Source organism: Desmodus rotundus, chromosome X (genome assembly GCF_022682495.2).
Source record: "Desmodus rotundus isolate HL8 chromosome X, HLdesRot8A.1, whole genome shotgun sequence".
Lineage (NCBI taxonomy): Eukaryota > Metazoa > Chordata > Mammalia > Chiroptera > Phyllostomidae > Desmodus > Desmodus rotundus.
Window position 1 is genome coordinate 76,030,915 of NC_071400.1, and position 23,457 is coordinate 76,054,371.

At 40.9% G+C, this 23,457-nt stretch overlaps 2 protein-coding genes and 1 pseudogene across 3 annotated transcripts in view; 1 reads left to right on the forward strand and 2 right to left on the reverse strand.

Moving 5' to 3' along the window:
* SRPX (sushi repeat containing protein X-linked) overlaps positions 1-23,457 on the forward strand; it is an 85,116-nt gene that overhangs the window by 57,459 nt on the left and 4,200 nt on the right. For both annotated transcript variants that reach the window (XM_053917678.1, XM_053917679.1), the window contains 5 exons: positions 2,148-2,274; positions 12,588-12,709; positions 13,431-13,610; positions 15,157-15,290; positions 18,508-18,629. In XM_053917678.1, the coding sequence (XP_053773653.1) occupies positions 2,148-2,274; positions 12,588-12,709; positions 13,431-13,610; positions 15,157-15,290; positions 18,508-18,629 (685 nt within the window). The remainder of the gene's footprint in view (positions 1-2,147; positions 2,275-12,587; positions 12,710-13,430; positions 13,611-15,156; positions 15,291-18,507; positions 18,630-23,457) is intronic.
* The window catches only part of SYTL5 (synaptotagmin like 5), a 276,734-nt gene that overhangs the window by 18,838 nt on the left and 234,439 nt on the right, over positions 1-23,457 (reverse strand). The window lies entirely within an intron of this gene.
* On the reverse strand, positions 3,716-5,375 carry LOC128780025 (microtubule-associated protein 1 light chain 3 beta pseudogene; annotated as a pseudogene).

Sequence of the window (23,457 nt, forward strand, 5' to 3'; positions counted from 1 at the left end):
GACATGGCGTGCAACCCAGGCATGTGCCCTGACTGGGAATCAAACCGGCGATGCTTTGGTTCACAGGCCCACGCTCAGTCCACTGAGCCACACCAACCAGAGCCAGATTTTTTCTTTTCTTACCACTGCACAGTAGTCCATCATGTAAATGTATTACAGCTTTTTAAAATTATTTATTTATTTATTTTTACAGAGAGAGGGGAAGGAAGGGAGAAAGAGAGGGAGAGAAACATCAATGTGAGAAAGATTGATTGGTTGCCTTTCTCATGACACCAACCGGGGACCTGGCCTGCAACCCAGACATGTGCCCTGACTGAGAATCGAACCAGCGACCTCTCGCTTTGCGGGACAGTGCCAAACCAACTGAATCACACTGGCCAAGGCTACTACAGCTTTTTTATCCACTCACCTACTAATGAGCGCTTGGGCTTTAAATTTTTTTTAAATACATATGCTTTCTATGATGAGATCTGCCCGCTATAGTTAACCAGTAGGGGGCAGATATTGTATACTTGTCTTTCTGATTCACCCTAAACTGTGAAATGTTCATCTGAATTATGAAAGTATGTCTTCTATTACCTATCATAGAGAAAAAGTATTATTTTTAAAACTTAGCAACTGAAATTAGACACCTCAACTGCATTTAAAGCACCTTCCATCTTATAACATTTATATCCTTTGTTTCATCAATTGTAAGAAGCGTATTTTTTTACCCTATAATATCCCTGAAATTGGGCTGCATCTCACAATTGATAGTGACTTATACTCAATAAACTATGGTGGTTATCTTAGTATTAGTATTAAGACTGTAAATTCACACTGTATGGAAGCTGACATAGAGTTAAAAATAAATTTGGATAGTTGAAGACAACACTGTTTAACAAATGATTAATAATTTCCTATCCTAAATAAAAAGAGAAATTATCAGATAAGACACAGGAGAAAGTATATGAAAACTTCACTTGGTGTGTTTACTCTCTCAAAGATGCTCATGATTCAGAATCGAAGGACACAATTTTCATTCAGGTTGTGGTAACGTTTAACTACTTATCAGTTAGAATGTAAAGCAAGGCAAATCTGAATATTGTTAATGTTCTATGCCCTCTTGAAATACATTGGCCACCTGTTCAGAATCATCAGGTAGAGTTTGCTAAAGTTTGAACTCCCCTTCTTGTGATTTCACTTCAGCTCTAATAAGATAAAATCCAAACCAATGTAGAGTCAAGGTAAAACTGCTTTCCCAAAACACAAATTGTAGGTGTGGTCCAGTGGCAGTTAAAAGGGAGTGTGGACCCAGACAGTGCACTGTTTGTTTTCATATATTGAAGAATATGTTGGCAATAGACATAGCCAGAGGAGAGAGGGCTTGTTCCAGGGGTAAGGGGTCTGACTTGGGTTTTAATTCATACTCATTGTCTACATGCACTGCCTCAAGTAAATCACTAAAGCTCTCTGAGCTTGTTTCCACGCCTGTAAAGTGAGAGCATTGGGTGGCTCCTATAAGTCTCCGTAGTAGTTTCTTTTACCTCTCCAAGGGCAGTGCTCTTTCTACTTAGTGTTATATTACATGTGTGCTGACATAATGCCCCAATATGCTATAAACTCTTGGAGAAGCACATAATTCTCTTGCCTTAGTGCACCTCAACCCCAGGAGTTGGTATGATGCCTTGGTTAAGGCAGGCACTCACTAAAGATTTGTTGCCTTGAATTTAATAAAACTGGATGATATCGTAGGTACCTTCTGTAATATTCTGTAATGCTGTTTTTAAAGCAGGAGGAACTCAATATGGCTGAAAGACTTCAAGATTTGGCTGGGTTACTGCCATATTACCAAGTCAGTAGGCAGAATTTGGAAACATAGGGAAGAAGAAGCTACAACTAATGAGTTATGCCATAATACACCTAGCAGGGCCCATTGATTTGGTTTCGCCAGGTTTAGCCATGCAGATGTGAGTGCTCAATCTTCAAAACTCAGCAAGAAAGAAAGGGCAAGATGAAGGGAGGGAAGAGAAATACAGAGGGGGTGAGAAAACCATTAAAAAATGAGGAGTACCTAGAGCTTTTGGCATGTCGAATGCGGGGTGTCAAACCCCAAGTTAATGAGATGATTCTTGATGATAGTGCGAATACTCTGGTTATATTTTCAGATATGGAACCACCTAGAATCAAGTGCCCAAGTGTAAAGGAACGCATTGCTGAACCCAATAAGTTGACAGTCCGGGTGTCCTGGGATACTCCTGAGGGAAGAGACACAGCAGATGGCATTCTAACCGAGTAAGTGAAACTTGGCAGATGGAACAATGTTATGTCTTTTAAAATAATTTTTATTGATTTCGAGAGAGAGAGAGCGATTTTTGTTGTTCCTCTTATTTATGCATTCATTGTATGTGCCCTGACAGAGGATCAAACCCGCAACCTTGGCATATTGGGATGAAGCTCTAACCAATTGAGCTACCCACCCAGGGCTGATGTTACCTCTTTTATGTGAGGTGTTTACTACCCAAAGTGGGGAAGTGTATCTACGCTGGTCTATTGATGTTTACAGACTCTGTACAACACTTGGTCAGCTCTTCCTCCCTAATGCTTTATTTTTTTCCATAGTTGTCTTTACCATCTGACATATATATTTTACTGATGTATTTGTTTGCTACCATGTTCCTAATGTCTAGAACCATGCCTAGCACATAGTTGGTACTCAGTAAATATTTGTCAAAGAAAAGAAAGGAAATAAGAAGAGGGGGTGGGAAGGAAGGTAGAGGAGAGACAGAAGGGGGAAGAGGAAGCCACCTGGCTAATTCAGGGGTAGAATCACCCCCATTGCCCACCCAGAGGATTTCTACTCATGCCCCCAGGCCTTACTAAGCCATAACTTCACCAGAAGCCTCTGTGTGTCCCAGGTGGAGCCAGATACTACCCTACTTGTGCTATGTGAATATGGCTTAATAAACATCCTTTGCACCCCCCTTTTTGGCACCTGTTTTTTCAAAACTTTTGATTTTTAATTGATTTAAAAAAAAAACTTGTGACCACATTGAACACTTACAGAAGAGGCTTATTAAAAAAGAGTTGCTGTCTTCTGCCTTCTTCCCCACCCCAGCCCCATCCTCCAGGACCAATTGCATTCATAATTTAAGATACATCCAAAATAGTTTTTAAAATGGTGATTCCATTTGGTGAAATTAGCTACATGTTGTTCTAATCTAGCATCTTGACCTGTACCCTGAAGCTTTTTGGTTGGCTTTCCTGTTCTGGGGAGGCCACTACTTCATGTCACCATGTTCACATTTGTGCCTTGAAGGCCGTGGCCCTGTTAGACCTCCCCACTGAGTTTCCATCTGTGGACAAAGGATCCCTCTGATTCAATCCCTGGTGAGCCATACAGCAGGGAAAGCTTTTTCTATAATCCTATCAACCCAGGCTGTGCAAGAGAAAAAATGTTTTAAAGCAATTATTAGCAATAATGAAAATCTCCTAACCCTAGCAGGACCTCTTGTTTCTACACCCTCATAATTTTCTCCCAGTGTCCCATCTAGCTTAGATAATATTATTACTAGTTTTGTTCCTCCTTGTAACTACTCAAAAATAAAGTTCAAACTTTATTAAGAAAATTATTTATTTGCTATCACATATGCATGTTATAAACTCTTAATGAGAAACTTTGGGCAATTGGGATTAAAAAATAAGTCACAGTTGATATATTCAGGTTGGGCTTTATTTATGTGTGAATCTTTAGGGCCTAGCAAAATGCCTGGCTCAGCTCCTAAAATATAGTAAGTTCTATAGTAAAATATAGTAAGACTCTGAATGAAATCCTATATAATAAACTCAAAATATCATGTCACCAGATGACTCTATTCACTTTTGCCTTGGTAGCTTGTGTTATGGTTAGAAAGGTGACATTTTCTTTTTATTTTTTAAATTATATTTTATTAATTATGTTATTATTGTTGTTCCAATTTTTTCCCCTTGGCCTTCCTCCACCCAGCACCCCTCACTCCCTTAGGTAATCCCCACACCATTGTTCATGTTCATGAGTCATGCGTGTAAGTTCTTTTGGCTACTCCACCATTTCTTATACTGCACTTTACATCCCCATGTCTATTCTGTAACTACCCTTAATCCCCACACCTTTTCAACCATTCTTCAACAATCCTCTAATTGGCAACCTTCAAAATGTTCTCGTATCCATGATTCTGTCTCTGTTCTTCTTTTTCTTTTCTTTTCAGAATGCAAAGTATTTTATTTTTAAACTTCTAAATCTGAAAACAAGACAGCCTAGGTTAAACAATATAGTTTTCCAAAGCTGAGTGTGCTCATTTGGAGCTCAGTTTTTCTGCTTCAAGTACAAAAACAACTTTCTGAAACTCCTAGGCAGGAACACTGCTGTTTTTGATGATCTGTGATTAGATGAACTGATCAATCTCAGTTGGTAACATCCCTTTTTTTCCTGTTGGTAAGGGTTTAAAAAATTCTAGAACAGATGCATTTTTCTAGTCTTACACCAACAATTTCATTCCATATGTCTCCTGAGAGGCATATACCATATACAGGAATCCATCTTCATCCTTCTCACTTTCATACACCTCTGAAATTGGTGTGGATACGCTCACCATGCTGTGCCCATTCACTAACAGGAAGAAGGCTTGATTAGCGTTGAGTTGTAAGCGCCTTCTAATTATTTTGATGAGTTCACTCATGTTGACATGATCAGGTACAACAAACTTGGTTTTATCCAGGACAGGAGGCTGCTTCTCATCCTTGTATCATTCTATTATCACCGGGATTTTGGTCGGATGCTGCTCTCAGATAAGTGGGACGTCTTCTACTCTTTGTTCGAAGGTGCGACACTGCTTGAAGGTGTTTTCCAATGGCATGGTGCAGGAGGCTTAGGAGGGACAGTGAGGCAGACGGTCCTGGCAGCTTCAGGTGGCAGCGGATCGATTCTGTCTCTGTTCTTCTTGTTTCCTTAGTTTGTTTTTTAGATTCAATTATTGATAGATATATATTTATTGCCATTTTATTGTTCATAGTTTTGATCTTCTTTTTCTTAAATAAGTCCCTTTAACATTTTATATAATAATGGTTTGGTAATGATGAACTTCTTTAGTTTTTTCTTGTCTGGGAAGCTCTTTATCTGCCCTTCCATTCTAAATGATAGCTTTGCTGGGTACAGCAATCTTGGCTGTTGGTCCCTACTTTCATGATTTTGAATATGTCTTGCCCATCCCTTCTTGCCTGTAAAGTTTCTTTTGAGAAATCAGCTGACAGTCTTATGAGAACTCTCATGTAGATAACTAACTTCTTTTCTCTTGCTGCTTTTAAGGTTTTCTTATTATCTTTAACCTTTGGCATTTTAAATATCATGTGCCTTGTTTGGAGTGGGCCTCTTTGCATCCATCTTGTTTGGGACTGTGCTTCCTGAACTTGCATGTCTATTTCCTTCACCAAATTAGGGAAGTCTTCTTTCATTATTTTTTCAAAAAGATTTCCAATTCCTTGCTCTTTCTGTTCTCCATCTGGAACCCCTATGATGCAAATGTTGCAACACTTGAAGTTGTCTTGAGAGGCTCCTTACACTATCCTCATTTTCTTGGATTCTTCTTTCTTTTTGTTGTTCTGATTGGTTGTTTTTTGCTTCCTTATGTTCCAAATCATTGATTTCATTCTTGTTTTCATCCACTCTATTGTTGTTTCCCTGTAAATGGTTCTTTATTTCAATTAGTGTATCCTTTGTTTCTGGCTGGATCTTTTTTATGCTGCTAAGGTCCTCACTAAGTTCCTTGGTAATCCTTATAACCAGTGTTTTGAACTCTGCATCTGATAGATGGCTTATCTGCATTTTGTTTAGTTCTTTTTCTGGAGTTTTGATCTTCTTTCATTTGGGCCATGTTTCCTTGTCTCTTCATTTTAGCACCCTCCCTGTGTTTGTTTCTATGTATTAGGTAGAGCTCCTATAACTCCCTGTCTTGGTAGCCTGGCCAAATGTAGTAGGTGTTCTGTAGGGTCCAGTGGCACATCCTCCCCTGTCACCCAAGCTGGATACTCGAGGTGTGTCTTTTGTGTAGGCTGAGCACACCCTCCTCTTGTAGTTGAGCCTTGATTGGTGTTGTCAGGTCAGTGGGAGGGATGTACCCATGCCAGTCAGCTGCAAAGACTGGCTATGAATATTGACCACCAATCTCTGCCCTCCATGGAGGATCAGCTGTGCAGGGGCAGGGTGATGATGCTTCGATGTGGTCTGTAGCTATTCACTGGGTGCACAAGCTCTGGAGTTTCCTGAGTGGTGCAGGCCAAGGTCAAGTCCCTCCTGTGTTCTGCCCAGGGCCACCCTGCCTGAGCACTAAAGCAATCTGAGATGGCTGCTACTTGTGCTGGGCTAGGAGAACCCAGGTGAAGCCAAGCTATGAACCTAGACTGGCTGCTGCTAGTGCAGGGTCTGGGACCACTTAGCAAGAGGTACAGGAGCTGGGAGCTCACTGAGGCTAGCTGTTGTTTGATAGGATTTAGGAAGTTGTGAATCATGAGCCAAGACCAGCCATTCGTGTGGAAAAGCCACTGTTAACGGCTTGGGTGGGCCAGTAAGTTGGGTGGGGCAGAGAATCAGGGGATCTCCAGGGTGGGGCAAACACTGTTAGCCAGGTTGATGGAGTCTCAGATATGGCACCCACCTGCTGGCTCTGTGGCTGTGGGAGGAAGGTTCAGAAAAGGTACAGTGGTCTCTGCCCACCTTTCAGTATGGGAGAAAGCTGGGTACTCTTGGTGCACCATTGTCCCCCAGCTCTCACCCAAATGCCAGACTCTTCTGTTCCTTCATGTATTCCACTGGTACCCTTCAAGCTGCCACCCAGGTGCTAGAGGTCAGAGGGAGTCAGTCTGAGTAAGTCCGTGCGTGGATTCTTAAAGAGGAACTGCTTGGGATTCTAGAAGTTTCTTCCATGAACTCAGTCCCCACTGGATTTCACAGCCAGACTAATCTTCCTGGCACTGGAACCCTAGGTTGGGAGGCCTAATGTGGGGCTGGGACTCCTTGTTCCTGAGATATCCCTTCTGAATTTTTTTAATGTATATTTTGTTGATTATGCTATTACATTTGTCCCAATTTTTTCTCCCTTTTCTCCCCCTCCTCCCTGCACCCCCCACCCTCCAGGATTCTCTCCCCGACCTTAGTTCATGTCCATGGATTGTACATATAAATTCTTTGGCTTCTCCATTTCCTATACTATTCTTAACCTACCCCTGTCTATTTTGTGCCTACCTATTATGCTTCTTATACCCTGTACCTTTCCCCCCCTCTTTCCCCTTCCTACTCCCCCTCTGATAAGCCTCCATGTGATCTCCATTTCTGTGATTCTGTTCCTGTTATAGTTGTTTGCTTAGTTCTTTTTTTTTTTTTTTTTTTAAGGTTCGGTTGTTGATAGTTGTGAGTTTGTTGTCACCTTACTGTTCGTATTGATCTTCTTCTTTTTCTTAGACAAGCCCCTTTAACGTTTCATATACTAAGGGCTTGGTGATGATTAACTCCTTTAACTTGACCTTATCTGGGAAGCACTTTATCTGCCCATATTCTAAATGATAGCTTTGCTGGATAGAGTCATCTTGGATGTAGGTCCTTGCCTTTCATGTCTTGGAATACTTCTTTCCAGCCCCTTCTTGCCTGTAAGGTTTCTTTTGAGAAATCAGCGGATAGTCTTATGGGAACTCCTTTGTAGGTAACTCTCCTCTTGTTGCTTTTAAAAGTTTCTCCTTATCTTTAATCTTGGGTGACTTAATTATGGTGTGTCTTGATGTGTCCCTCCTTGGGTCCAATTTCTTCAGGACTCTGACCTTCCTGGACTTCCTGAAAGTCTATTTCCTTCATCAAATAATGAAGGAAGTTTTCTGGAAGTTTTCCTTCATTATTTAATCAATTAATTTTTCAATTTCTGGCTCTTCCTCTTCTCCTTCTGGCACCCCTATGATTCAGATGTTAGAGCATTTAAAGTTGTCCCAGAGGTTCCTAAGCCTCTTCTAATTTTTTTTTTTGAATTCTTGTTTTTTCATTCTGTTCCAGTTGGATGTTTATTTCTTCTTTTTTGTTTCAAATCATTGATTTGAATCCTAGTTTCCTTCCCTTTCTGGTTTCCTGTATATTTTCCTTTATTTCATTTTGTATAGCCTATTTCTTCCTTCAGTTTGCAACCAAGCTCAATCATTTCTGTGAACATTCTGATTTTAAGTGTTTTGAACTCTGCATCAGATAGGTTGTCTATCTCCTTGTCACTTAGGGTTTTTTTTTTTCTGGAGTTTTGACCTGGTCTTTCATTTGGGCCATATTTCTTTGTCTCAGCACACATGTTAAGATGTAAGGGGCAGAGCCTTGGGTATTCGCCAGGGTGGGACAACCCTCTTTGTTGCATTGTGGTGCTGTCTGTGGGGAAGGGTTCAGAGAAGGAACAATGCCACTTGCTCCATTCTTGCCATGCTTTCTATCAGCTCCCCTGCTACCCACAAGCAGATTGTGCCTTTTCAGGTGCTGATTCCTGGGTGGGTGGGTTTGTGTACATTGTAGGACCCTATCAGCCTCTCCAATGGACTCTCCTGTGAGACTGGGTGTTCCTCCCGCCACCACAACCCCTACAAATTTTACAGAGGTTTTGGATCTTTAATTTCCTGCGCTAAAAACCCTGGGTTTCGCAGTCTCTCACTCCCTGGTTTATCTGAGTGTGAATGTGGGATGCCCTGTCAGCCATTCCCCACCCTGCCTGAGCAGTCTGCCTCCTTGCCATGCGTCCTCTCTGCCCTACTGCCTATCTCCACCCCTCCTACCAGTCTTAATGAATATTTCTTTAACTCCTTGGTTGTCGGCGTTCCATAGAGTTTGATATTCTGGCAGTTCTGGTTGTTTTTTGTTTTTAAATTGGTTATCCTTCTTTTGGTTATGCAAGGATGCAAAGTGTTTCTACCTACACCTTCATCTTGGCCGGAACCCCCCTTCTGAATTTTTAGCCACCACATGTGCATGTGGGACCAGCCTGTTCTGCGTGTCTGTCCCTCCTACCATTGTGGATGAATGTGGTTTCTTTAATTGTGTAGTTTTGAGACTTCTATTCAACTTGATTTCTGATGGCCCTGAGTGATGGCTGTTCTGTAGTTTAGTTGTAATTTTGATGTGGTTGTGTGAGGAGGTGAGCAGTGTTTACCTATGCCCTCATCTTGACTGGAAGTCCCAGAAATATGACACTTAAAAATGCATCCTAGATCCCCTACCCCTCTGTTCACAGCAGCTGTCTTGTCTGCTTCCAGAGTTCTACAGACCAGAGGCAGTGGAGGCTTGGAGCAGGATACTGTGGGGAGTACACTCTGGCAGAATAAGGAATTCAGAGAAGGCTGTCAAGTCCCCTTTTCAGCTCTCTCACTTGGGCTCCTTGCTTGTGTGGCATTTCCCTATGACCCCTTTCCCTCATGTCTTTTGCAAGCTACTGTTATATAATGTCCTAAGAGGGAAGGTTCTAGTGTCAAGCTCTGAGAGAAGTGCTTCCTGTGAGTTCCCTTATTTATTCCTGATGACTGTTATTTGCATGTCACAAATAAGATACAGTTTCCAAGAAGTTAGCAGACGCTCATATTTGATGTATGGTTCCTCTCAGGTTTATCTGCATTTCAGTCATGCTTCCTGCATGCCTTAAAGCATCTGAGGCTCAAAGTGACATGTCTGTAATGGTGGGATTTCTGGCACTTTTCCAAGACCCTTCAGTTAATAACTTGTAAACAGCCACGTTAAACACGGTTCTAAGGTGTAAGGTTCTCCTCAGTGGTAACAATGGTAATTTCACATGTCCATTATTAGCAAATATTTTCATCATTCTTAAGAATTGTAGAGAGACCTCTGACCACAATAGAGGCATAGGTAGACAACAACAAATTTAAAAACAAAAAACAACCAGAATTGACAGAAAATCGAACTGTATGGAAGTTCGACAACCAAGGAGTTAAAGAAGAAACATTCATCCAGACCGGTAGCAGGGGCAGAGACGGGCATCCGGGGTGGAGAGGACTCACGGCAAGGCGGTGGCTAGTGGAGTGGGAAGTCCCACATTTGTGTGCAGGTAAACTAGTAGGAACAACTGGGGAGTGAGAGAGACCGCTCAACACAGAGCTCCAGCACGGGGAAATAAAGCCTCAAAACCTCTGACTGAAAAAACCTGGGCGATTGAGGTGGGAGGGGAAACTCCCAGCCTCACAGGACAGTTCACTGGAGAGACCTACAGGGTCCTGAAACATACAGAAATGCACCCACTCAGGAATCAGCACCAGAAGGGCCCAATATGTTTGTGGGTAGCGATGGGAGTGACTGAAAGCTGGCAGAGAGCTGAGCAAGTGGTATTGTTCCCTCTCAGACCCCTCTCCCACATACAGCGCCACAACAAAGCAAAGCAGGTTGCCCTGCCCTGGTGAACACGTCAGGCTCTGTCCCTTTACTACGTAACAGGTGCACCAAGACAAAAAAAAAAAAAAAATGACCCAAAGTGAAAGAACAGATAGAAGCTCCAGAAAAAATACAACTAAGCGACAAAGAGATAGCCAACCTATCTCTTTGCACAGATGCACAGTTCAAAACACTGTTAATCATGTTGCTCACAGAATTGGTTGAGTATGATTGCAAAATAGAAAGAAAAATGAAGGCTATGAAAAGTGAAATAAAGGAAAATATACAGGGAATCAACAGTGATGGGAAGGCAACTGGGGCTCAAATCAACATTTTGGACCAAAAGGAAGAAATAAACAGTAGACTAGAACAGGATGAAGAAACAAAAATTTAAAAAAAAATGAGGAGAGGCTTAGCAACCTCCAGGACAACTTTAAACATTCAAACATCTGAATCATAGGGGTGCCAGAAGGAGAAGAGGAAAAGCAAGAAATGGAAAACTTATTTGAAGAAATAATGGAAAAATTCCCCAATCTGGCAAAGGAAATAGACTTCCAAGAAGTCCAGGAAGCTCAGAGAGTCCCAAAGAAGTTGGACCCAAGGAAGCACACACCAAGGCACATCATAATGACATTACCCAAGGTTACAGATAAGGAGAGAATCTTAAAAGCAGCAAGAGGAAAGGAGACAGTTACCTACAAAGAAGTTCCCATTAGACTATCCGCTGATTTCTCAAAAGAAACCTTACAGGCAAGAAGGGGCTGGAAAGAAGTATTCCAAGTCATGAAAGGCAAGGACCTACATCCAAGATGACTCTATCCAGCAAAGCTTTCATTTAGAATGAGAGGGCAGATAAAGTGCTTCTCAGATAAGGTCAAGTTAAAGGAGTTCATCATCACCAAGCCATTGTTATATGAAATGTTAAAGGCACTTATCTAAGAAACAGATCAAAAATATGAACAGTAAAATGACAACAAACTCACAACTATCAACAACTGAACCTAAAAAACAAAAAACAAACTAAGCAAACAACTATAACAGGAACAAAATCACAGAAATGGAGATCACATGGAGGCTTATCAGAGGGGGAGTAGGAAGGGGAGAGAGGGGGAAAAGGTACAGGGAATAAGAAGCATAAATGGTAGATACAAAATAGAGAGGGGGAGGTTAAGAATAGTATGGGAAATGGAGAAGCTGAAGAACTTATATGTGTGACCATGGACATGAACTAAAGCAGGGGAATGCAGTTGGGAGGTGGTGTGCAGGGTGGAGGGGAATAAAGAGGGGAAAATGGAACAACTGTAATAGCATAATCAATAAAATATATTTTTAAAAACAACTGTGGAGAGAAATTATCTGTCTGTTGAACAACAAACAAAACTTGGCATTTGATCATTTTGTACCTCTTGGTGTTCTTATCAGACAGCTAAGAAGAAAAGATGCTGGAGTCACCCTAGCTGCCTAATCTTGGACAAGCTCCTGAACTTTTCAGTTCTACAATTTCCTCATCTATAAAATGGAGATAATAATACCTACCTCATAGGGTTGTTTTGAGGGTTAAACAAACTACTATGTGTAAAATGCCTAGAAGTGTGCCTGACAGCATCCCTGCTACAGGGAACCAACAGTGGTTTCCTTTTGATGTGGTTGTGTGAGGAGGTGAGCAGTGTTTACGTATGCCCCCATCTTGACCAGAAGTCCCAGAAATAAGGTTTGTGTAAGTGCAACAAACAGTATTATTATTGTCACCATCAGTGTGAACTTTAGTTTTGCTCAGCAAAGATCTCTACTGCCCCAGATAGAAAAAGAAAGTTGTAACACCTAATGCAGGCCCAAATTGCCAATGACTGCTTTAGACTATACCTCAGGTCCTGGGTTCTCAGACTCCTCTATCCTGTTATACCTTCCAGTGACAAAAATAAATGTGAACTTCCCAGGAATTTGAGACTACCGTTTTCTGGTCTCAAACAACTCTTCCAAAACAAAGTAAAGCTCAAAAATTATATTTTTCAGTAAATGTCTGTTCTAGTCAAACTGGTTGCCCTTCTGTGTCATGCCATCCTCTGCAGGGTGTTCAACAAAGGCCTGTAATGGTTGTCTTTGGTCTTTAGGCCGACAATGGCCTAAGTGTTGCTAGGTCCATAATGGTCATGTTTGTTCCTTCTGTTTCCCCACCTTTAAGTGTTATTCTAAAAGGCCTCCCCCCAGGCTCGAATTTTCCAGAAGGAGACCACAAGATCCAGTACACAGTTTATGACCGAGCTGAGAACAAGGGCACTTGCAAATTTCGAGTTAAAGTAAGAGGTAAGAATACTGATTATTGGCTTTCCCCCCTCTTTACAAGAGCAAAGGGAAGCAGGCTCTCAAGCAAGAACCCTCTACAAACACCCACTGCCATAAGGATACTTCCCAGTTTGTATTCACCTCTAACAAGGCCAAGAAAATATACCACCTTAATGATTAAATTTCACAATACAAATCCAGATGAGGTTCAGTGCTGGCAGCTTACTTAAGGAGTCCAAGAGAATGATAAGCTAGTCTCACACGAGCCTGTCCTGGCTGTACTAGAATATTATTTGATAACTTTTTCATCCCTGGGTTTGGATGACCAGCGAAAGCCTGCAAGTCCCTCTATAAAGTAGGTTAGAAACTCCCTAGATTGGGCCACTGGACCATGTTTTTGGTGTTCTAGGACCTTTGGTCTATCTGAAAAAAAGTGTTTTAAGGTTTATTTTATGCCTCATGGTTTGGACAGCTAATTAATAACCATCTTTACTCTTCTGCATTCAGCCTCCTCATACAAAACACAGGGGACTAATGCGGTTGATCTCAGTGTTTTTACTGGTATAAACACCATTCCAAGGCCCATCCCCTGGCCAGATAGGCATCCCTGCCCCCTCACTCATTTCACATGCTGATGTAGAAGCCTGATTACAAAGCTGGCACATTTGAGACCTCACTTTCCCTGGTTACTCTGTGGAAGGGAGCTCAGTACTAAGACTTTCCTGGGCTTGTGTCCCTACAGTGAGACGCTGTGGCAAACTCAACCCCCCAGAGAATGGTTACATGAAGTGCTCCAGCGATGGGGATAATTATGGAGCCACTTGTGAGTTCTCCTGCATAGGCGGCTATGAGCTACAGGGTAGCCCTGCCCGAGTATGTCAGTCCAACTTGGCTTGGTCTGGCACGGAGCCCACCTGTGCAGGTATGTGTGCAGCCTTCTCTATCATCAGTGGCAGAACCTGAAAATTTCTTGGTTCTGGATTGCAGTACAGGGAGGAACGGTTTCATTCTACATACTTTGAAAGGTTCAATGCCATCCCTCTTCATCGGATAGGTGAAAACTGTCCCTGGATCCCTGCTGCAGGTCATCTCACCCACCGTCCTCCTCTGCCTCTGCCTCTTCTGATTTCCCTTTTAGAAATTTTCTAATGTAAAGACATTTCTAATGTCTTCTAAAGAAGAAGTTGGATGGGAACCCAGGACCAGCCTTTAGCGACATTATGAGTCAGCAAAGCCTGCTCTAGTTACCCCTGTTTCTCCCTTTTATAAATGTAACGATTTTTTGTACAAAAGCAGTATACCACATGTCCAGGCAATATAATGCCTCTTTTGTAGCACTGGCTTGAAAGTCATGCAGACCTTAGATATTTATAATTCTTCTTATGTCAAATGAGATAGATAATGGCTACTATCTGAGTTGTTGTAAAAGTGAAATGAAGTTATCCATTGAGCAATGGAATAGAGCAGTGCCTGGCCCAGGGTAAGGCCTCAGTACATGTCAGCTATTCTTGCTGAGGAACAAAACTTGAGCCGGGTAGCAATAATGCTGTGAAATTTGGACTAGTCAGAAAATTCTGGACATATCTCTAATTTATATACTCCTATTTTGTCTCTTTTCCTAATCCTTTCTTATCTTTATGCTTCTCCTTTAATCCCAGACATTCAGAGTCCGATGAGAGGCGGGGGCGGGGGGGCAGGCATGCACCATCAGCTAAATATCTGAGGCTGTTCAATTTTATACTTTAAAGTAGAAAGAACATACTTTTTTCCTTCCCCATCTCACTTCCTGATGTTGGGAGAATAATGACCCCTCCTACCAACTCCCCCATGTCCATATCGTAATCCCCAGAACTTGTGAATATATTGCCTGACATGGCAAAAGGGGTGTTGCAGATACAATTAAGAACTTTGAGAAGGGGAGAGTATCCTGTGTTATCCAGGTGGGCCCAGTGTTATCACAAGTGAGAAAGAACTGCTGTCAAAACCAGAGAAAAAGATGGTGGAAGCAGAGGTCAGAGAGACAAGAGATTTGGAAGGGGCTGTACTGCTGGCTTTGAAGATGGAGGAAGGGCCACGAGCCAAAGAAAGCAGGTGGCATCTAAATGCTGCAAAAGGCATGGAAACAGATTCTCTTCTAAAGCATCTGGGGGCACCCAGCCCTGCCAACACTCTGACTCTAGCCCGGTGAAACCATTTCAAACTTCTGATGGCCAGGACTACGAGAAAATAAATTTATGTGTGTTCAGGCACTAAGTTCCTGGTGGTTTGTCAAAGCACTAAGAGGAAAGTAATATACTCCCCACTCCTCTACCAGTACTTCATGGGACCACCTCCTGAATGACTACTCACAACTGAATCTTTATATCAGAGTCCACTTCTTACATATATGGTTCTGTGTGCCATCATAGGCTATGTTGAGCCAGAACAAGTAGAGCATTTCTGACCTATCTGGCCCTTTCTAATTATAGCCATGAATGTCAATGTGGGCGTCAGAACAGCAGCTGCACTTCTGGATCAGTTTTATGAGAAAAGGAGGCTACTCATTGTATCTACACCCACAGCCCGAAACCTTCTCTACAGGCTGCAGCTTGGAATGCTACAGGTGAGTCCATGCGGCAAGGACAAGGAAGGGGCTTGTAGCCAGGAGGACCTAGTCATTTCATTAAAAGTAAAGGCCAGCTTCAATGCCTAATCCATTTACCCTGAGCTTCAGGATACTGGCACTTTATAATTACCACTGTTTATTCCTGGTTCTGGGGCATAACCTGATTAATATTGATTCTCCAGCATTAACCGAATCATTTTCCAACTAATGCCATTAGTTTGTCTTCACTAGTAAGCCTCACCGGCATGCCATTCAGGCCCAGCCAATAAACAGTTGTCTTTGTAGAACCTGTCTAGGATATGCCTGAACTGGAGGTAATCAATTGTTAGCCCCAAAAAGCTGGCTCAAAAGATAACAGGAGTCCAGGAACCCCCATGCCTCAGATTCTACCCCCAGTGAGCTCCCCCAACTCTCCCAGAGCTCCTCAGAGAGTGATGGCCATCTTTAGAACACTGGTTCTCAAAGTCTGGTTCGTGGACTAGTGGCATCAGCATCGATTGGGAGCTCACTAGAAATGCAAATCCTCGAGCCCCATTCCAGACTTACTGGATCAGAATCTATATTTTAATTAGATCAGGTGATTCCCAAGCACCTTAAAATCTGAGGAACACTTTTTTAGGAAATGTGCCCTTCTCAGCTGGGCAAATTTTGTAACTACTAAGTGAGGCAACCAGTATCTTTAAACAACAAGTAGAAATGGAAAGGATCAAACTAGAACTTGCTTAATTTTTGTTGTAAAGCAGGTTTGCAATAAGAGCGGCCAACCTGACTGAATGCTAATGAGGCAGAATGTGCACTGGGTCATGCACACAGTGCTACACTTTTTTTTGAGGAATATTGCATTTATTACAGTGAATGGAACTAAGTATTTAGAACAATATTGGTTTAACAAAAGCTACAATGTTACTTCTCATTTCAGCATTAATACAATGAATGGTAAGTCTTTATTCTCCTCATATACTTGAAGGACTTTCTGTGAACTCTGAACAACCATACAAAGTTTTTCATTCTCCTCAGATAGGAGCCCAATTCATTGTGTCTTTATCCTCAATCCCTGCCACCTTATCTCTATCCTTGTATTGCCTTGTCCTAGCTAGGGGACTTGCTCTTCAGGTGACACAAGCTCACACCACTCCATTCTGTGGGAAATTGGCCTTGCAGACCATATTCCATGATCATACATTTCCTGACCTCTTTTTTTTAAAATATATTTATTGATTATGCTATTACAGTTGTCCCATTTCCCCCCCCACTCCACTCCATCCTGCCCACCCCCTCCCTCCCACATTCCCCCCTATAGTTCATGTCCATGGGTCATACTTGTAAGTTCTTTGGCTTCTACATTTCCTACAATATTCTTACCCTCCCCGTCTATTTTCCACCTATCATCTATGCTACTTATTCTCTGTACCTTTCCCCCCCTCTTCCCCTCCCACTCCCCTATTGACACCCCTCCATGTGATCTCCATCTCTATGGTTCTGTTCCTGTTCTAGTTGTTTGCCTAGTTTGCTCTTGTTTTTGTTTTAGGTGTGGTCATTAATAACTGTGAGTTTGCTGTCATTTTTACTGTTCCTATTTTTGATCTTCTTTTTCTTAGGTAACTCCCTTTAACATTTCATATAATAAGGGCTTGGTGATGATGAACTTCTTTAACTTGACCTTATCTGAGAAGGACTTTATCTTCCCTTCCATTCTAAATGATAGGTTTGCTGGATACAGTAATCTTGGGTGTAGGTCCTTGCGTTTAATCTTGGGTAATGTAATTATGATGTGCCTTGGTGTGTTCCTCCTTGGGTCCAGCTTCTTTGGGACTCTCTGAGCTTCCTGGACTTCCCAGAAGTCTATTTCCTTTGCCAGACTGGGGAAGTTCTCCTCCATTATTTGTTCAAATGAGTTTTCAATTTTTTGTTCTTCCTCTTCTCCTTCTGGCACCCCTATAATTCGGATGTTGGAACGTTTCAAGATGTCCTGGAGGTTCCTAAGCCTCTCCTCATTTTTCTGAATTCTTGTTTCTTCATTCTTTTCTGATTGGATGTTTCTTTCTTCCTTCTGGTTCACACCGTTGATTTCGAGTCCCAGTTTCCTTCGCATCACTATTGGTTCCCTGTACATTTTCCTTTGTTTCTCTTAGCATAGGCTTCATTTTTTGATCTGGTTTTCGAACAGATTCAACCAATTCTGTGAGCGTCTTGATAACCAGTGTTTTGAACTGTGGATCCGATAGGTTGGCTATCTCTTTCCCGCTTAATTGTATTTTTTCTGGAGCTTTGAAGTGTTCTGTCATTTGGGCCTTTTTTTTTTTTTTTTTTTTTTTGGTCTTGGCTCGGCTGTTACTTAAAGGGGCGGAGCCTCAGGTGTTCCCTGGGGCGGGGTAACCCTGGTCACTGCGCTGTGACGCTGTACGTGGGGGAGGGGCCAAGAGGGAGCAATGGTGCCCACTCCACTCTCCACCGGATTTCAGTCACTCGCTGTGCTACCCACAATCAAATTGGGCCTCTCTGGTGCTGGTTCCCGAGTGAGTGGGCTTGTGCACGCCCTAGGCCCCTGTGGGTCTCTCCAACGACCTCTCCTGTGAGTCTAGGAGTCTCTCCTGCTGCCGCCCCAACCCCCACGGGTGTTTTCAATCAGAGGTTTGAGGCTTTATTTCCCCGCGCTGGAGCCCTGGGTTACGCAATCTGCTTCGCTCCCCACCGTTCTTCCCAGTTTATCTGCGCGAATGTGGGGCAGCAGGGTCTGCCAGTGGTCAGACTGCCTGCCCCGTTCATCCCATACTCCGCCAGTCTCGGTCCCGCCACAGCCACAAGAATCCTCTCTGCCCCGGCTGCCCGTCTCCGCCCCTCCTACCGGTCTGGATGAATGTTTATTTTTTATTTCCTTGGTGTGGGACTTCCTTGCTGTTCGATTTTCTGTCAGTTCTGGTTGTGCGAGGAGGCACAGTGTGTCTACCTATGCCGCCATCTTGGTTCTCTATTGCTTAGATTTTCAAAATCCCATTACCAAGCCATTGCTGAATGATTCCTCTAGGAAGGTATTAAGGTTTTACAGCCACTGGTTTCACCCCAATTTTTCCAACTGTTTTCAAGACAGTGTGGAGTGGGCAAATAAACTTCCAAATACAGACCAATTCTGTTTCTTTCAGTCTGTAGTTCGACACAGAAGTCTCTTTCTTTAGCCATGCTCACGCCTTCAGTATTGTTTTTTGTTTTTTTACAGCAAGCACAGTGCAGCCTGGATCTTCGACATATCACCGTGGTAGAGCTGGTAGGCGTGTTCCCGACCCTCGTTGGCAGGATAGGAGCAAAGATTATGCCTCCAGCCCTAGCTTTGCAGCTCAGGTAGGGGGACATCCTGTCCTTAAATTTTCTCCCCCATAAATGTACTTTTTTTCTGATCAGGTTCCCTGATTTCTTTCTATTCAGTATTGATTCCAGGTAACTTCCAACATTTAATTGCTTTTTTTTCTGGGAGTATTATATCCATGTTAATTGGCATGTTGCTACTTGTCCAAATGTATCATACAATAGGTAATTACCAGTGTTCTCTTCTTTGACCCTCCAACCAAATGTTTTCACTTTGTCTTTGTTCTTCCCCGCCCCTCCGCCCACGGTGGGAATGGGATGGGTAGAGGAGAACCTGCAAAAAGGACTTAAGTCATCCTTGGTCTTATTAAGAGGGTAGGCATCCAATGAGCCTTTCCAATCTTGGCCTCTTTTTGCTCCATACTTCCAGGACACTTGTCCATATCCCCATTTTAACACTTATATTTTATTTTGGTAATACTTACAAAGCCAGGATCATGGTGCTGTGTACTCTGAGTAATGGTGCTTTAAAGAAGCAGAATTCAGCAACCAAAAAGTAATTTCAGAACACCCGGAAATTTTTATTTACGTCTCTTGACCATTGTGAAAAAGAAAATTAGGTTAAAGCAAAACTGAAAATCTTTCTCACCAATCTTTCCCCCCCAAAAAAAACATTTTGGTTTTATTACAGAAGCATTTATGGCAATGATGCTTAATATAATGTGATAAATAAAATAATTCTCAACTAATATATCCTTTATTTTTACCTACATATTTAACTTAAAAAACTGTGTATAAAACCCTAAAAATATTCATTTTATCATTGTAAAAGAATAAAAGGCATTTTAACAAGCGATAGTACTCAAATCCAGATGAAAAAGAAGTATATAGGGAACAGCAAATATATATGTACATTATATGTTTAATGTAGTATATTCTCACCTATTCCTAAAGAAGATTATCAGTGATGATATGGGAAATACTGACCAATGAATGGACTTCCTGAGGGAAGACGGACCACAACTTGTGGAGCAACTCATGGGGCAATCACCAATTGTTTTCTCTCACACATTGTAAGGGACAGTACAGATCTATACTCTACATTGCCTTTCAGGGTCTCAAGCTAATGGCAGCTCCACCATCTCACAGCATCAACATCCAGACTCATGGCTTCCAGATTTCTTCAAAAGGGGAAGAGATAGTAAAAACAAACAATGCTACTCTTTTATGCTTCATGTTGGAAGCATAACATTGCTGTCTCTCCTAGCCCCTTGGCCAGGACTCACCACATGATTATGACTGATCTTCAGTGGAGGCTGGAAAATACAGTCTTTCTGTATTTCCAGGAAGAAGAAAATGAAATAACACTTGCTGAACCCTATCACACATGGTGAAAGAGGGTCACAGAAATTCCTTGAGAGAAATAGAAATATGTCCTTAGCAAGTGATGTTATAGATTGACATAATAGTTTCTCTCATTTCCTTATCCATTTGCTTTCTGACTCATCCCATATTTTGTTTATATCTCTCTCCAACTAAAAAGAGTCACACCCATCAAGGTCAAAAACTTAGAGGGTCAGGAATGGGACAAAAGAAAAGAGGATACCTGAGTTCCCTTCATTTGAATGAAGGAAGGAGAAGGCTGAATACACTCATAAGCTTTTATATTTTTTCATCCTACTGTTTGCATCTAGCACCTCCTTCGAGATCTGTACCAGATTGTCTCAAAATTCACTACCCATCTATTGCAGAAAATACTCAAGGGGATTATTCTACATGAAACAAAGAACAGAAGGTCACAAAACTATGAGTAAGATCACCAACAAACTTACAGCACAAACAGGGATAATTCATGACAACAAAAATGTAAAGGGGAGGGTAAAAGGTCTGAATTTGCAAAGGAGGATGAAGATCAGATGCATTCAAAAGAAAAAGGCCTGCTATATTTATGAAACTTTCTTTTTCATAAATAAACCTAATGGAAACCACACACAAAAAAACAAAACTGAGACACATAACTTAAAAAGAGAGAAAAGAGGTATGGAATATCACCAAACAAAATAATAGGCAGAAACACAGAGGAAAAGAACCAATTGAGGCACAGAGCTACCAGAAAACAAGAAAATAAGATAAAGTGGCTATAAGAAATCCTCATACATCAATAATTATCCTAAATGTAAATGGACTGAATTCACCAATAAAAAGGCACAGAGTAGCAGATTGGATGAAAAAACAAAACCCAACCACATGCTGCCTTCAGGAGACACATCTATTCTGTAAAGACAAAGATAGACTTAAAGTGAACGGGTGGAAAATGATTCTCCAGGCAAATAGCATCCACAGAAGAGCAGGTATAGCCACACTTATATCTGATTAAAGAGACTTCAAGATAACAAAGGTAACAAGAGACAAAGATGGACATTTTATAATGATAAAGGACACTACATGAAGAAGATATAACACTTCTAAATATATATGCACCCAACTGGGGAGCACCAAACTATATAAAACAACTACTAACAGAACTAAAACACAATCATAGTTGGGGAACTAAATACTCAATTGACAGCTTTAGATAGATCATCCAAACAGAAAATCAATAAAGAAATATCAGCCTTAAATGACATATTACATCAAATGGACATAACTGACATTTACAGAGCCTTTCATTGCAGAACATCAAATAATTCATTCTTCTCCAGTGCACATGGAACATTCTAAAGGACAAACCATATGTTGAGTCACAAAATAAGCCTCAACAAATTTAAGAAGATTGAAATCATACCAAACATATTCTCTGACCACAATGCTTTGAAATTAGAAATCAACTGCAAAAAGGAAGTTAAGAAACCCATAAATATGTGCAAATTAAACAACATATTGCTAAAAATGACTAGGTCAAAGAAGAAATAAAAGGTGAGATCAAAAGATATAGAGAAACAAATGAGAATGACAATACAACATATCAAAACTTCTGGGATACAGCAAAAGCAGAAAGAAGAGGGAAGTTTATATCATTACAGGCCTACCTCAAGAAACAAGAGAAATCCTAAGTAAACAACCTAACATTACATCTTAAAGAACTAGAAAAAAAGAACAAAAGCAACTCAAAGTCAGCAGAAGAAAGGAAATAATAAAAAATTCAAGTTGAATGAAATACAGAACAAAAGAACTATACAAAAATTTAATACAGCAAAAAACTTGTCTTTGAAGATTAATGAAATTGGCAACCCCCTGGCTAGACTCACTAAGAAAAAAAAAAGAAAAGACCCATATAAACAAAATCAGAAATGAAAAAGAAGTTACCACAGACATCACAGATATATAAAGGATCACACAGGAACACTATGAAGCACTGCACTACATGTGAAAAAATGCAATAACCTAGAAGAAATGGATTAAGTTCCTAGAAGTATATAACCTTCCTACACTAAATCATAAAGAATTGGAAAATCTAAATAGACTAATCAGCAGTGAGGAAATTGAGGCAACCATCAAAATCTCCCCAAAAATAAAAGTCCAGGACCAGATGGCTTCACCAGTGAATTCTGTGAAACATTCAAGGAAGATTTAAAGCCTGTACTTCTCAAACTCTTCCAAAAAATTGAAGAAGAGGCAATACTTCCTAACACATTTTATGAAGCCAACATAATCCTGATACTAAAACCTGGCAAGGATAACACAAAAAAGGAAACTACAGAATGATATCTGTGGTGATTACAGATCCAAAAATTCTAAACAAAATACTAGCAAATCAAATACAACAATACATTAAAAAAAATCATAGATCACGATCAAGAGGCATTTATGCCAGGGCACAAGGATGGTCCAACATACACAAAATGATCAATGGGATCTTATTAATAGGTTCAGAAAAATCATTTGATAAGATATAACATCCATTTAAGATTAAAACACTCAAAAATGGGTATTGAAGGAAAGTAACTCAACATAATAAAAGCCATATATGACAATCCCCTGCTAATCTCATACTCAATGGTGAAAAACTGAAAGCTTTTTCTCTAAAATCAGGAACAAGACAAGGATGCCCACTCTCAACACTCTTATTCAACATAGTTCTGAAAGTCCAAGCTGGAGCAATCAGGCAAATGACAAAAATAAAAGGCATCCAAATTTGGAATGAAGAAGTAAAGGTATCATTTTTTGCAAATGACATGATTCTGTAGATAGAAAACCCTAAAGACTCCACCAAAAACTATTAGAAACAATACATAATTACAGTAAAGTTGCAGGATTCACAATCAATATACAAAAATCCACTGCTTTCCTGTATACTAACAATGAAATCTCAGAAAAAGAAATAAAAAGAAAATTCCTTTTGCAAATGCAACAAAAAGAATAAAATACCTTGGAATAACAAAGGATGTGAAGGACCGATATACTGAAAACTACAAAGCATTATTAAAAGCGGTAGAAAAAGACACAATGAAATGGAAATATATTCCATGTTCATAGTTTCAAAGAATCAACATAGTTAAAATGGTCATATTACTCAAAGCAATATACAAATTTATGCAATCCCCATCAAAATCACAATGACTTTTTTAAAGACATAGAATGAAAAAATTATCAGATTTGTATGGAACCACAAAAGACCCCGAAGAGACAAAGCAATTCTGAGAAAAAAGAATGAAGCTGGAGGTGGTATCACACTACCTGACTACAAACTATACTACAGAGCAATGATAATCAAAATAACATGGTACTGCCAGCAAAACATGTGCACAGACCAAGGGAACAAAATTGAGAGCCCAGAAATAAAACCATATATACACGGGCAAATAAATTTTGGTGAAGGAGCCAAAAACAATGGAGAAAAGAAAGCCTTTTCAATAACTGGTGC